At 41.2% G+C, this 11,926-nt stretch overlaps 1 protein-coding gene across 1 annotated transcript in view; it reads right to left on the bottom strand.

Moving 5' to 3' along the window:
* Positions 1-11,336, bottom strand: part of AVIL (advillin) — a gene marked incomplete at both ends in the record, with an annotated part of 32,815 nt that extends 21,479 nt beyond the window's left edge. Inside the window, 9 exons of the mRNA XM_083352078.1 lie at positions 678-831; positions 2,170-2,268; positions 3,001-3,079; positions 4,168-4,373; positions 6,311-6,421; positions 6,534-6,642; positions 7,302-7,498; positions 8,564-8,638; positions 11,271-11,336. Coding sequence (XP_083208204.1) covers positions 678-831; positions 2,170-2,268; positions 3,001-3,079; positions 4,168-4,373; positions 6,311-6,421; positions 6,534-6,642; positions 7,302-7,498; positions 8,564-8,638; positions 11,271-11,336 — 1,096 coding nt within the window. The remainder of the gene's footprint in view (positions 1-677; positions 832-2,169; positions 2,269-3,000; positions 3,080-4,167; positions 4,374-6,310; positions 6,422-6,533; positions 6,643-7,301; positions 7,499-8,563; positions 8,639-11,270) is intronic.
* Positions 11,337-11,926: the final 590 nt, after the last annotated feature.

Raw genomic sequence — 11,926 nt, forward strand, 5'->3', positions numbered from 1 at the left:
AATTGCAATATTAGGGAGGAATAGAGGGAGAGACAGATTGTCGCTATCTGTTTTGAGGACTGGAGCAAGGATTTGTGCAGAGGTGAATAATGACTGAACAGCTGAGGGGTCCCAATTCATACTTCCAGCCTACAGCAGTGGTGTGTGTGTGTGTGTGTGTGTGTGTGTGTGTGTGTGTGTGTGTGTTTGTGCGCATGTAATGCTCATGCTTTCATCCTAAAAATTCCATCCATCCCCAGATCATGTTGATGAGATAGTTTCAGTATGGAAATCGTTATATTTAGATTCTACCTTTACTTTCTACAACTCAGGATGCCACATATAATGTTTCCACCTCCTATTTTCCTCACATGATCCTCGTGAGGTTGTTTGGACTGCAAAGCAGGACCTGGCCTGCTTTCATGACCACGGAAGGACTAGTCTCTTGGTTTCTAGCCCAGCACTTAGCTAGTATACCAAATTTACTCTCTATAACTTGAGGTGATCGCTAAATAGCAGCAAAAAATCCCAGAGAGCCCTAATTCTTTGGTGCCATCTAATGGCAGTCTGCATTTTTGTAGGCCTGAAGCCTTGTTACAAGTTGGTTTCAACCGCAGGAAAGGGTCAGATGAGGATGTTACTTAATTCTCTTTTCAGATGGCATTCGGCGTCGTATTCAGCCACAAGATCTTTCTTACCGATTCTTCCTGCGTTGTAGGCTATTCCTAGCCCTACGGTTTGTTCCTGGACTTTCCAGTTCTGAAACAGCTGCTTGAACATGGCCGACTCTGCTCCATCATGTACAGTCTCCACATTGGTGCTGGGAGGATAGCCTTTCTTCCTAATAAATTCCTACAGGAACCAGACAAATGGCAGAACAACTCTGTTTCCACAATATACTTAAACTCTGTTCTGCCAAATTAGATAACAGAAGCAAAAACGGCTATTTACTGTATGTAAGCATGATTCTGCTGACTTGATTCTAGGGAAGTGAGAATTGTGTGGGTGAGTAAGTCAAATGCCATGAGAATGGAGTACATCTGAAGTATGTATGATAAAAGAAAGCCTTTCGAAAGGGTGATGAATTAACCTGGATTGAATCCAAATCAGTGATCAGTAGAGGAAAAAAGTCTTTTGAGGTGATTGGGTCGTAAAGAAATGATTTAGGAGAGCAGGTCAAAGGAAAGAAGATGAAGAAAATTGTGGTCAAACAGAGATGACAAAATCCTACAAAACTTTTTTAAAATAAAAGGGAATACACAAAGGAGAGTATGGATGGGGTGCAAGCAAAGATGGTTTGCCATGAGCAAAGGTTCCATAGAAGCAGAGTGAATAGTGATAGTATAAATCAAATATACCTGTATTTTCTTTCCTTTTCCATATGCTGTATTTTTTTGGCTTACTATGTCTTACTTCTTTTCTGCTGTTTGTGTAACACTGCAGACCCCAAAGGGGAAAAATATGATAGAAGTATATGGTTTGCCTTTTCTCTCCAGTAATTTTTCTTAGACATATTATCATATCTGGGCTGCAAAACTTCAGACAACCACAAGATGGCAGCAAAGTTACCTAAGATTCTCACTCTGCTGTCTTACAGGACTGATTCAGAGTTTCCCTGGGCAGATCTAAGCAGTAGTTCATGCAAACCATTGGCCTGCTGAAGATCCTGCTCTATCTAGTGATCACTGTGTGTATACAACCTGCAAAGGCATAATAATAATAACAATAATAACAAGAACAACAACAATAAAAAGTTGGAAGGTACATTGGAGGTCATCTAGTCCAACCCCCTGTTCAGGCAGGAAACCTTATACCAGACATGTCAAACTCGCAACGTCATGTGACATCCCGAGACATATTGGAGCTTTTTCTCCATTGCCGGCAATGGGGTGGGCACGGTTTCCTGATGACATGTCCGGCCCATGGGCCGGCAGTTTGACACCCCTGCTCTATACCATTTCAGACAAATGGCTGTCCATTTGTGCTTGTGTTGTTCTATTAGAATAGAGCCTGTTGCGAACTAACACTGATCTTAAACACACATAAGTGTGTTATAATTCTTTTAAATATTTCACACCACTAGCAACTGGAGCATGTAAGCTTTACTTTCCTTAAGAAATCTATTTAGAATCTAATTTTAAAAAGAGAAAACTAGGAAGCGGACAGTTGAGTTGGATTGTTCCACCATACCAGGGCTTTTGACATGGCTGTTTGTTTCTCCAACTTGGTGGCCCCTTTTCCCTTCCAGACATAGATTTTTATCCCACTGTGATCCAGAATGTAGCAATCCTAAGGCCAAAAGAAGATAATTAAGAACATGGTATAAATAGTTTAAATCATTTACTGCAAAAAAAAATAGTTCAAATCAGTGGAAAAATGGCTTTCAGTGGCTGCTGAATTGGTTTTACAGTCATTGGGAAAGGCAGGTTTTAAGGCAGGAGTCTTAGTCTTCCCAGAAATCCCTCTTCAGCAAAGGCTGAAGCACATCTAAGGCCCCTCTCTAATGCCAAACTTAAACTGGACAGTGAGCAAAAATATTTGATACATTTTGTGTAGTAGCAGGATAAGGTCAAGTTTATTGTAGAGAGCAGCAAATGACAGACAAGTGAACAAATATTTCCACTTGTAGCATTCAGGTATCCCCAGCTATATTCACGCAACCCACTGTGATACAACTCAGCCAGTCACATTTTAGCCTAGCCAATTGCTCAAATCTCCAAGCTGTCTGGCTCATATCCAAGAATATCATTTGGCAGAAAATAGGGCTTTCTGACTAAACTGCGATTAAATTGACCATAGCAAACACAAACTTATGTCTCCAAAATCTTGTGCCAAAACACTGCCTCGTATGTTTCCCATATGTTTGGATTTTAATCCAATATTTCTAGGGAAACATTGTCAGCAAAAGAATGTAGAGCTTCAATCCACTTTATGTAATAATCCAACAGGCTACTCTCTTGATGTTTTGGAGCTAAGAAGCTCAATTTAGCACCACCTATGCCATGTCAATCTTAGACTTACATTGTGGTTTAATAATTCCTGCCTGAGAGGACGTTTGGCTTCTTCTGTAATTTCTATTTGCCCTCCAGAGTCTGTAACACTAGAAAAGAAGAGAAAATTGCTTGGTTGGTTAGTCTGAGTGTTGGAAATGGCAGAATTCCATAACTATTTCTTTTAGAATTCCTTACAGATTTGATTCATTCTTCCCAGAGTATCTAGTGTGAAGTTTGATTCTGAGGTCACACAGGTACATGTAAATTGATTGATTAAGAGTAAATTAACCATTACAAATCAAATACCTATATCAATACTTCCCATTTCCAAAGAGACAATTACCATTCCTTCTCTAATGCAGGGGCCAACTGAGTTACTATAAATAACTGATGTATAAGCATGTATGAATCCATCCAGAGAAACTATTGTTCAGTTGTGTGATTCATCAGCTGCTCCTTTTCTGTTTTAATGTCTTGGTATTTAGCTTCTGATTGTATTAACAATGATCTGGCACGGTGGAATGATTTGTCAATGTTCAGCAAGTATATATCCCTGACCTAGAGCAAAAATGTGGGTTAAGTTACAATCTGACTATAATTTTACAGATTTAAAACCTGTATTTAAAATAAAAAAAATCTGGGAAAAATAGCTTCCTATCAAGTAAGTAGCAGCAGTGAAGAAGTTCCGATAAACTTCAGAGATAGTTTCAAAGATAACTACAGTAGCTTCAGAGATAATTTTGGTTTTGGTTTCAAAACCATTCACAGATCTACAAATTTGGTCCAATAAGGTTTATTTTATCAAGATCGACATACCGGTACTTATTCCTGCTTTTCTTGCCTGGCTGACATTAATCTGTCTCTACCATCACTCTGCATGTCGGCTCCACTTCCCTTCCCTTCAGTTGCCATCTCTTTCATTTTTCCTCTCTCCTTGCCTTGACACACCAAATTCTACAAACCTCCATGTAAGGCACTCCAGTTTCCCCCAAATCTCACTTTTCCTTTCATTTTCAAAGTGTTGTCAAAAGCTGAATTTGGCAATTTTTGTATTCTTCCAATCCACCTCCATCTATGAGTAATATAACATCTTTTCAATGGAAGTATCATTTATATTCATAGTTGAGCCTTGTTGTACAATGGCTGCATCACCTATGGTCAAGTCTTGGCCACAAGTAAAAACTTTTCAACATACTAATAGAGGAAGAGGCTGGCCTTCTGCCGTTGATCCACTATCTCATCAGAAACGGCAGGTTCAATTTTGTGAGTCCTTTCTCCCAGCTCACTCTCCAACACCTTCATCAAATCTGAACTGGCTTCTTCATCATCACCCTCTATGACCCCAATTTCAGCACGGCCTCCACGTTCTCTGTTGCGGATATCTTTGGCAAGAAGCATAGCCTAATAAAGAAAGAAGGGACATGGGAAGTTGCCTCGTATGCAATTGGACTACTGTCTAGGTCAGTTCAGTGGATCTTGGGTGGCATTGATTCTCTTCAGGGGCCTTCAAACTTGGCCCTTTTATGACTTGTGGACTTCAATTCCCAGAATTCCTCAGCCAGGCACGCTGGCTGAGGAATTCTGGGAGTTGAAGTCCACAAGTCATAAAAAGGCCAAGTTTGAAGACCTCTATGTACTGTATTAGGTAATTTATTTTTTTATTTGTCAAAGTTATAGGGCCAGCCATCTCACCCAAAATGACTGTACAGTAAAAACCAAGAATTAAAACATTTTGTAAACCCATTAAAGGTATAAACACTGATAAAGAAGGCCTTGAAAGGGAATATGTTTACATGCAATATAACCAGCGTGCAGCTTTCCTATTACCAGGAGATCCCCAGGCTTGCTGAAAACAAACACATTTTGAGAACTTTATGGAAGGCCATAAGGGATGGGACTAACCTCACCCCATGAAGGATTATGCATAAGAAGGTGGATGCCATGGCAGAAAAGGCTCATCTCCTACCTAGACCCTGTCAGATGGAACACCTTTGCAGACAGGACCCACCGCATGTCTCTCTGCAGACCTAATGGGACTGGTAGATGTCTCTCAGGGAAGAGATGGTCTTTCAGATAACCTCAAATTGTCTCTGCCTTTTCTGAAGTTTGTAGGGATGGTACCCAAGACCTTTTGCATCCTAACCATACACTCTTCCTCCGAGTTATGCTTGCCACGGTGTTACCATAAGCAGATACAGCTCATTTCATAACTTCTTTTAGCTCTCTGTGGCTTCATGTACTCCACAGATACACAAGATGAAGCTCTAGAGATCCATGTAGCTGCAAAGGCCTTAGGTGTGATGCTCCAAAAACAAAAACACTAAATAGAAGGGAATATTTATAGCTCAGGGTTGAAATGTGGGGTCCTTGTTACTTTCTGAGTTTGGTTGTTTTCTTGCATATGTTTCATTACCATACTAGGCACTTGTGATGTTACCTAATTTGGCAATGGAACATCTGCAAGAAAACCGCCAAGCTCAGAAAACACCAAGGACCCCACACAACACTAAATGCTACCCCTAAAATCTTCATTTGTGTGCAGTAAGAGAGAGAGAAATGGTTAAACACATGAAAATCTTGATAAGGACATTGATTTAATTTATATTAAAATGATAGGAAATGATTTCATTAAATATTAAATTTAGTTTTCAGTTTGGGACAGCCCCATTTTTTTTATCCTAGCAATTTCTGGATTTGGAATAAGGTCTTCAGCTCAAAGAAAGTTCTATATCTCACATCCACAGAAACTGATATATTAAAACTGTTATGTACTGGGCTCATAGTAATAACACGTGGGTTGCTGGAGCAGCTAACGGCTCTCCAGAAACCCAGACTACAGGTCTCCAGCGCTACAATTGGCTATCCTTAGGGGGCAATGGTTGTTTCAAACCTATTGGCTGCCGCCTAGGGGCTAGACTATATATTGCAGCTAGTTGCAGTCATTTGCTCAGTACAGATTCTGCACAAAATAAAATATGAGTTTCCCTGTACTCAGCTACCTCGTCTTCATTCCTGCGCCAAAGAACCCGCTATTTAACAAAACAATCTATGTCTGTGATGCTATTGGAACAAATATAACAAAGGAGTGTTTGTCTTCCATCTGTCTTACAATTCCCCCCCCCCCTTTTCTCTGCAAGGGAAGAATCTTCGGCGATTGAATTCTTCTCTTCTCCACTCCGTGGCCAATAGGACCTTAAGAAGGGACAGATCTGACCCAGGGACAACAGGAGCGAAGAGAAAGTTTTGCAAAATTCCCAAGTGTCATAGAGTCTCAGATGAGGAGAAGTTCCACAATCCAAACCATCCTGCTACCCTTTTGGTCAGCGGTAAAACAATACCTTCAGCCGCTCCTGCTTGTTGCTTTCTGGGCCATTCCACTGGACAATGATTTTACCCAAATCTAGGAGGAACACATCACCAAGGTTAAAGCTGTCCCAGCTTATCTCCACCTGCAGGTGAGGAGGTACAAGAGCAGACGGAGGGATCAAAAGAGGCAGCCAATCACCATGTGTGGCTTACGTGAAATGTAGGAGTCAAACCCTGGTTGGGCCTCAGGCTCACCTCTCTGGCCATAATGTTCCTTTTCCCTTTGACGTGTAGAAGCCGCTTGACATTGTAGACATTGGTCTCTGTATGGTTGAAGCCAGATGCCCGGCCTCCTTTCTTGTAACTGTCCAAGTGAAAAAGAAAGGGAAAGGATACGATAGCCAGATAGGCTAGATAACAGTTACTGAGGATTAAGAATGCTTAATTTCGATTTCATGCTAAAGAGGGCCAAAGATGACCCTTAGAGATTTATTTATACAACTAATAAATACCACCTGTGTGCATGAGGCCTGGTGACTAATTGTTTCAGGGAAATTCAGGAGACTGCAGGGACGGGGAGCGGAGGAAGCGCAGACTACCCCATCAGGAACGGGGACAGCCAATTTCCACCGGTATAGTTTTCTGTCAATTGCTGACAAGGATGGGTGGGGGCGGGGGGTGGTGTTTCAAATCCACAGTGGGAAAGCCTGTTTTTAAATACCTACTGTGGCTTGACTATCTCCATCTAGTGGTTGGATTAAGTAATGCATTCCCCTTGAACTCGGCTCACAGATATTTCTAATAAAAGCAAAAGGGCATATTGTGGGAAGAAAACAAGTATTCACAATATCAGCACTTCAAAGTATCATTCCACAACTTGGTGGTGTGAAATGCCATAACTGACATTGAAGCAAATACAAACACACATCATATTCACCATTAAAGAAAGCCTACCCCCCACCCCCCCATGGCCTTCTTCTCAAATGACCTTCTCAGCCTTTTGGCAAAGATCAAGATACTCACATGACCCCTTTCTTAAAGTAGCCCTTGAAGAGGTCAGATTCATAGTCTTGCACCTCCCGGTGCTGCACTGGGACTCCGCCAAGATAGTCATCCAGTTGGATGGTATAAATGGCAGCAGACCCCTGCTCATCTTGTGAAGAGCGCCTTCCAATCCAGTAGTGAACATCATAGGAGATGATGTTGCCTGATTTATGGGTCTGCAGGTAGGATAAAGGTTATGAAGCACATAAAGCTGATGGAAGCTGAGCACGTGGTGATTGTAAAAAACTGGGGTACCTGTACCTTTTATATTCCTTCAAAATAAATAAAGTATCTCAGTATCTGGGATGTTTCCATCTTAGTATTCCTATGAGTTTGTACTGAAAGTCCAAAAATATATATTTTTTAATCCTAGTGGTACGTTAATATTACCGCTAGAGAACTGAATGGCAGAACTTTATTTGCAGATAATCTGAGGTTCAAACTCCCAAGTTTAAAGCATGTTTCTCAGCCTTGGCAGCTTGAAGGTGTATGGACTTCAACTCCCAGAATTCCCCAACCAGTTGAAAGTCGAAGTCTACGCATCCTCTGGCTGCCAAGGTTGAGAAATACTTCTCTAAAGGTTAAAGAACTATTAGCTGTAGAGAGTAAAGACCTCCTTCACTGGGCTTGTCAAGTTTCAAAGCACAGTTTTGCTGGCGCAACAATTATCGCTTCTCAGCTTGCCAATGAACTTGGGGGGAGGGAAAGGGGTTGGAATGCAGACTTCAAAGATCAAGAAGCCAGAATGTGAGAATCAAGGACAGAGCACCAGGTGTCTGGCCAGACGCAGAGACACTTTCTCATAACAATATTTTTTCACTTAATTGGGCAACGTGACCTGACCAAGAAGGAGGAGGGAGAATTCCATACTTTTACTATATGGGATTGGGTGGGGTCTTGCCAGGACTGGTTTTACTTTCATACGTGTTGAAAAGATGTACTCAATAAAGTTTTACATTAAGAGATCGGAATGCCTCGAAGATGTTTACTTGGTTGGATTTGTCAGTTGGAACTGTGATAGTGCTCTTCAATGCCAGTCCTAGCAATCAGTTCAGGAATTGGCTCATTTGTCTTCTTCTGATGTTATACAGTTACAATACATGTAGCAAAATGCTCATATCCATCTGATATGTTTGGCCTATGACTGCTAGTATTGTTTTTTGAGTATCTGGCATATTGAATCAAACACAAAAAGTTATATTATACAGAAATGCATCACAGCCAACTTTCAAGTTACTTACTGAAAGGAGAACATAGCAGTCGCCTTCATAGAAGCTGCCATGAGTTTTTGGAGGCACCAATATTAGATCCATATTCTGGAAAGAAGAACATACCATTAAAAGACGTGTCCTTGGCTTCACTCAAGATCTTGACCCATTGGGTCTCTGTCCAACCTCTCCAATCTAAAAGTATCCCTCCTTGGGCTGTTGGTTTGATCTCTGAGATTGGTGATTTGGCTGCAAATGTTTCATCTCCATTTGGAGGGACATCTTCAGTGCAATTTTAATTGTGCTCGTCTGTCAGAGCACTGGCCTTTAAGTACCTTTATGGGTGATGTAAATTGGTGTGGTGTTGTTTGTCTGGATTTTTCTGAGTCATGGTCTGGTTTCAGGCTGTTTGATTGGCTGGTTGTTGTTGCTGGGCCACAGTCTTTGGTGTTTTAAGTATCATCTGTGTGATGCAAATGGTGTTTGTTGGTTTGGTTGCCTCTTAGTCATGGTCTGTTTTGGGGTTGTTCGGCTGTTGTTGAGACGTGGTCCATTTTCTTGTGGCGGGGTGGGGGGTGATTTTTGTTGCTGTGTGGTGGGGTGCCTGTTTGTTTGTTTTAAATGCTGCCTTTGGGATTGATTCGTTCTCAGTGGTTGGTAAATTAGGTCGATGTTAATGTGTCTGTTTATTGGCTTATTGGTGGAGAACCCTCATTCCTGATGCCAATCAGCGTATTCAGGGCAGTTTCCTTTTACTGTAATTAAGTGTACTCAGGGCTTTTTTTCTCATAGAACGCTCAGAACGGAGTTCCGGCACCTTTTTTGGATGGAACCTTGTAGGCAAGGTTGCAAGGTAGGCAAGGCGGGTTGTATGACGTGTGTGAGTTCCAGCACCTTTTTCTTTTACAAAAAAAGTACTGAGTGTACTAGACTTACATTTCTGTTGCTTACTTTGGCTTTAATTGTCCAGTTAAGGAATGCTCAGAAAGTATAGAGTGGCATTTTCTGATAGACATCTGGAAAGTTTTCAATCAATTGCAAAGGTTTCAATGCAATGACAAACAATAAGAACAGCCACTTCAAAGCTATGCCCATCCCATCTGGTACAGAAGTTGTACAGGTAGTCCTTGATTTTCAACCACAATTGAGCTCAAAATTTTTGTTGCCAAGTGAGACAGCTGTTAAAGTGTGTTTTGCCCCACTTTGTTAAGTGAATCACTGCACTTGGAAAAGGTCATCACACGACCCCGGGACACTGCAACCATCATAAATATGAGTCAGTTGCTGAGCGTCCGAATTTTGATCACGTGACCATAGGGATCCTGCAATGGTCTTAAGTCACTTCTTTCAGTGCCGCTGTAGCTTTGAACGGTCACTGAATGAACAGTTGTAAGTCGATGACTACCAGTACTGATAAATTCTGCATCCAAAATCAAATATGGGTGCCTTAGGTTAGTCCTTTGGCTCTGGGCTACAGTCAGATGCTGCAGAAAGGTACTGTATTTTCTGGCGTATAAGACTACTTTTTAACCCATGAAAATCTTCTCAAAAGTCAGGGGTCGTCTTATACGCCAGGTGCTGAAAATTTAGGGACAGGGCTGGCTGGAAAACCTGGAACGGATCTCCCATTTAGTCTGCGCAGGGAAAGCAGGACCAATTGGAGAAGAAGCTGCAGTCTGTGATTTTTTACAGGGTTTATAGGGTTTCCTGCCTTAGCAGGGGGTTGGACTAGATGACCTCCAAGGTCCCCTCCAACTTCTTCTTCTTCTTCTTCTTCTTCTTCTTCTTCTTATTATTATTATTATTATTATTATTATTATTATTATTATTATTGTTGTTGTTGTTGTTGTTGTTTAATCCACTTGCACTGTTTTATGTTTACATGTTTGATGACAAACAGCCTTATGTTTATAAGTGACAGTTTTCCTACTAAGCACCTGCATGTCATAAGCATTTGAATTAAAATTACCATATTAAAATCAAATCTGATGTTTTTTAATTTTTATTTAGTGTGCGTTGGAAGAGGGGTAGTCTTATACGGCGAGTATAGCCCAAACCCTATAATTTTGACAGGAAATGTAGGGGGTCGACTTATACGCCCAGTTGTCTTATACGCCGGAAAATACGGTAGACTTTTTGTAGAAAAATATGACCTTTTTGTTTTCATTTCCTCCTAAAATGCCAGATGGGGGAAAAGGGAAAGAGGTCAGTGACTGACATATTTATGTTCTTATGCTATGAATATTTCACCACATATTCTCTAATTTGAGGAGAGAGGTGTTGAATTGTCTATTATCCTTTGCCTGCAAGAGTCATCTAATTCTGTCCAAAAACATAAGCACCCTGAATCTTTTACATTCGATTTTAAAAGAAGCTGACTGCAAGTCCCTTGTGTCTACTTTATACATATTTTGCCAGGTGGGGTTTTAAAAATGGTATTTCTATAGAGTCTGCTATTTTCATAAACTTTACTCATCAAACAGTGGGGGGGGAAGAGTACATTTAACACTCAGATTTAATCTCAGACACATCGAATATCCTCCAGATGAATAAACCGGCCCATAGACCAATCGTATGAAACAATTGTAAAACACCTTTTACAATCTAGCTAGGATGTCACTTCCTAGATTTTAGGTTCTAAAGAGGCCCATCATGGAACGAAATGGCGAACATTCAACAGTGAATCTGGAAGAAGACAGAAACCTTCAAATTAGCATGGCAAGAGCTGCATTTATCCCACCTCAACTCTCCAGATGATCAGTCCAGGCATATTTGTTACAGCCTTGAAGGCGCCGGTCAGAGCCATGCTCTCTTCCAGTCTTTGGAATATCCACAACCTGCCAAGCAAGAACAAGGGGTATCTTCTTTAGCATCCCCATGAAACCACTGAAAGACATCATCCACTGAAGGAGCATTATCAATCATCCGCAAAGGCCTGTCTTCACTCCAGGCTCCCCATTCTGCCTTTTTTGGCTTAGAGAACATGCTGCAAGTAGTCATCCTTAGAGAATTTGGTGGGTTAAGACCTATGGAGTAGTGCACGGGTCTGCAACCTTGACAACTTTAAGACTTGTGGACTTCAGCTCCCAGAATTCTATGCTGTCTGAGGAATTCTGGGAGCTGAAGTCCCCAAGTCTTAAAGTTGTCAAGGTTGCAGACCCCTGGAGTAGCGTCTTCAGTGGCAGGCCCTCGTGTTGGAATAACTTGCACCTGGAGGACCTGTCAGCTCCCGCCCTATTCTTTTCTTTTTTAAAGAACAACTGAAGAAGTCCCTCTTTCATGGGTCTTTTGCCGAATTGAGTTTTATGGAGGCAACATTTTTTTATATATTTGTAACTGTTTAGGCTTTATGGATGTATTTAATGTATTGTTGTAAGACACCTACAGTCATTCAAA

This window comes from Vipera ursinii (genome assembly GCF_947247035.1).
Source record: "Vipera ursinii genome assembly, chromosome: 2".
NCBI classification, from domain to species: Eukaryota; Metazoa; Chordata; class Lepidosauria; order Squamata; family Viperidae; genus Vipera; species Vipera ursinii.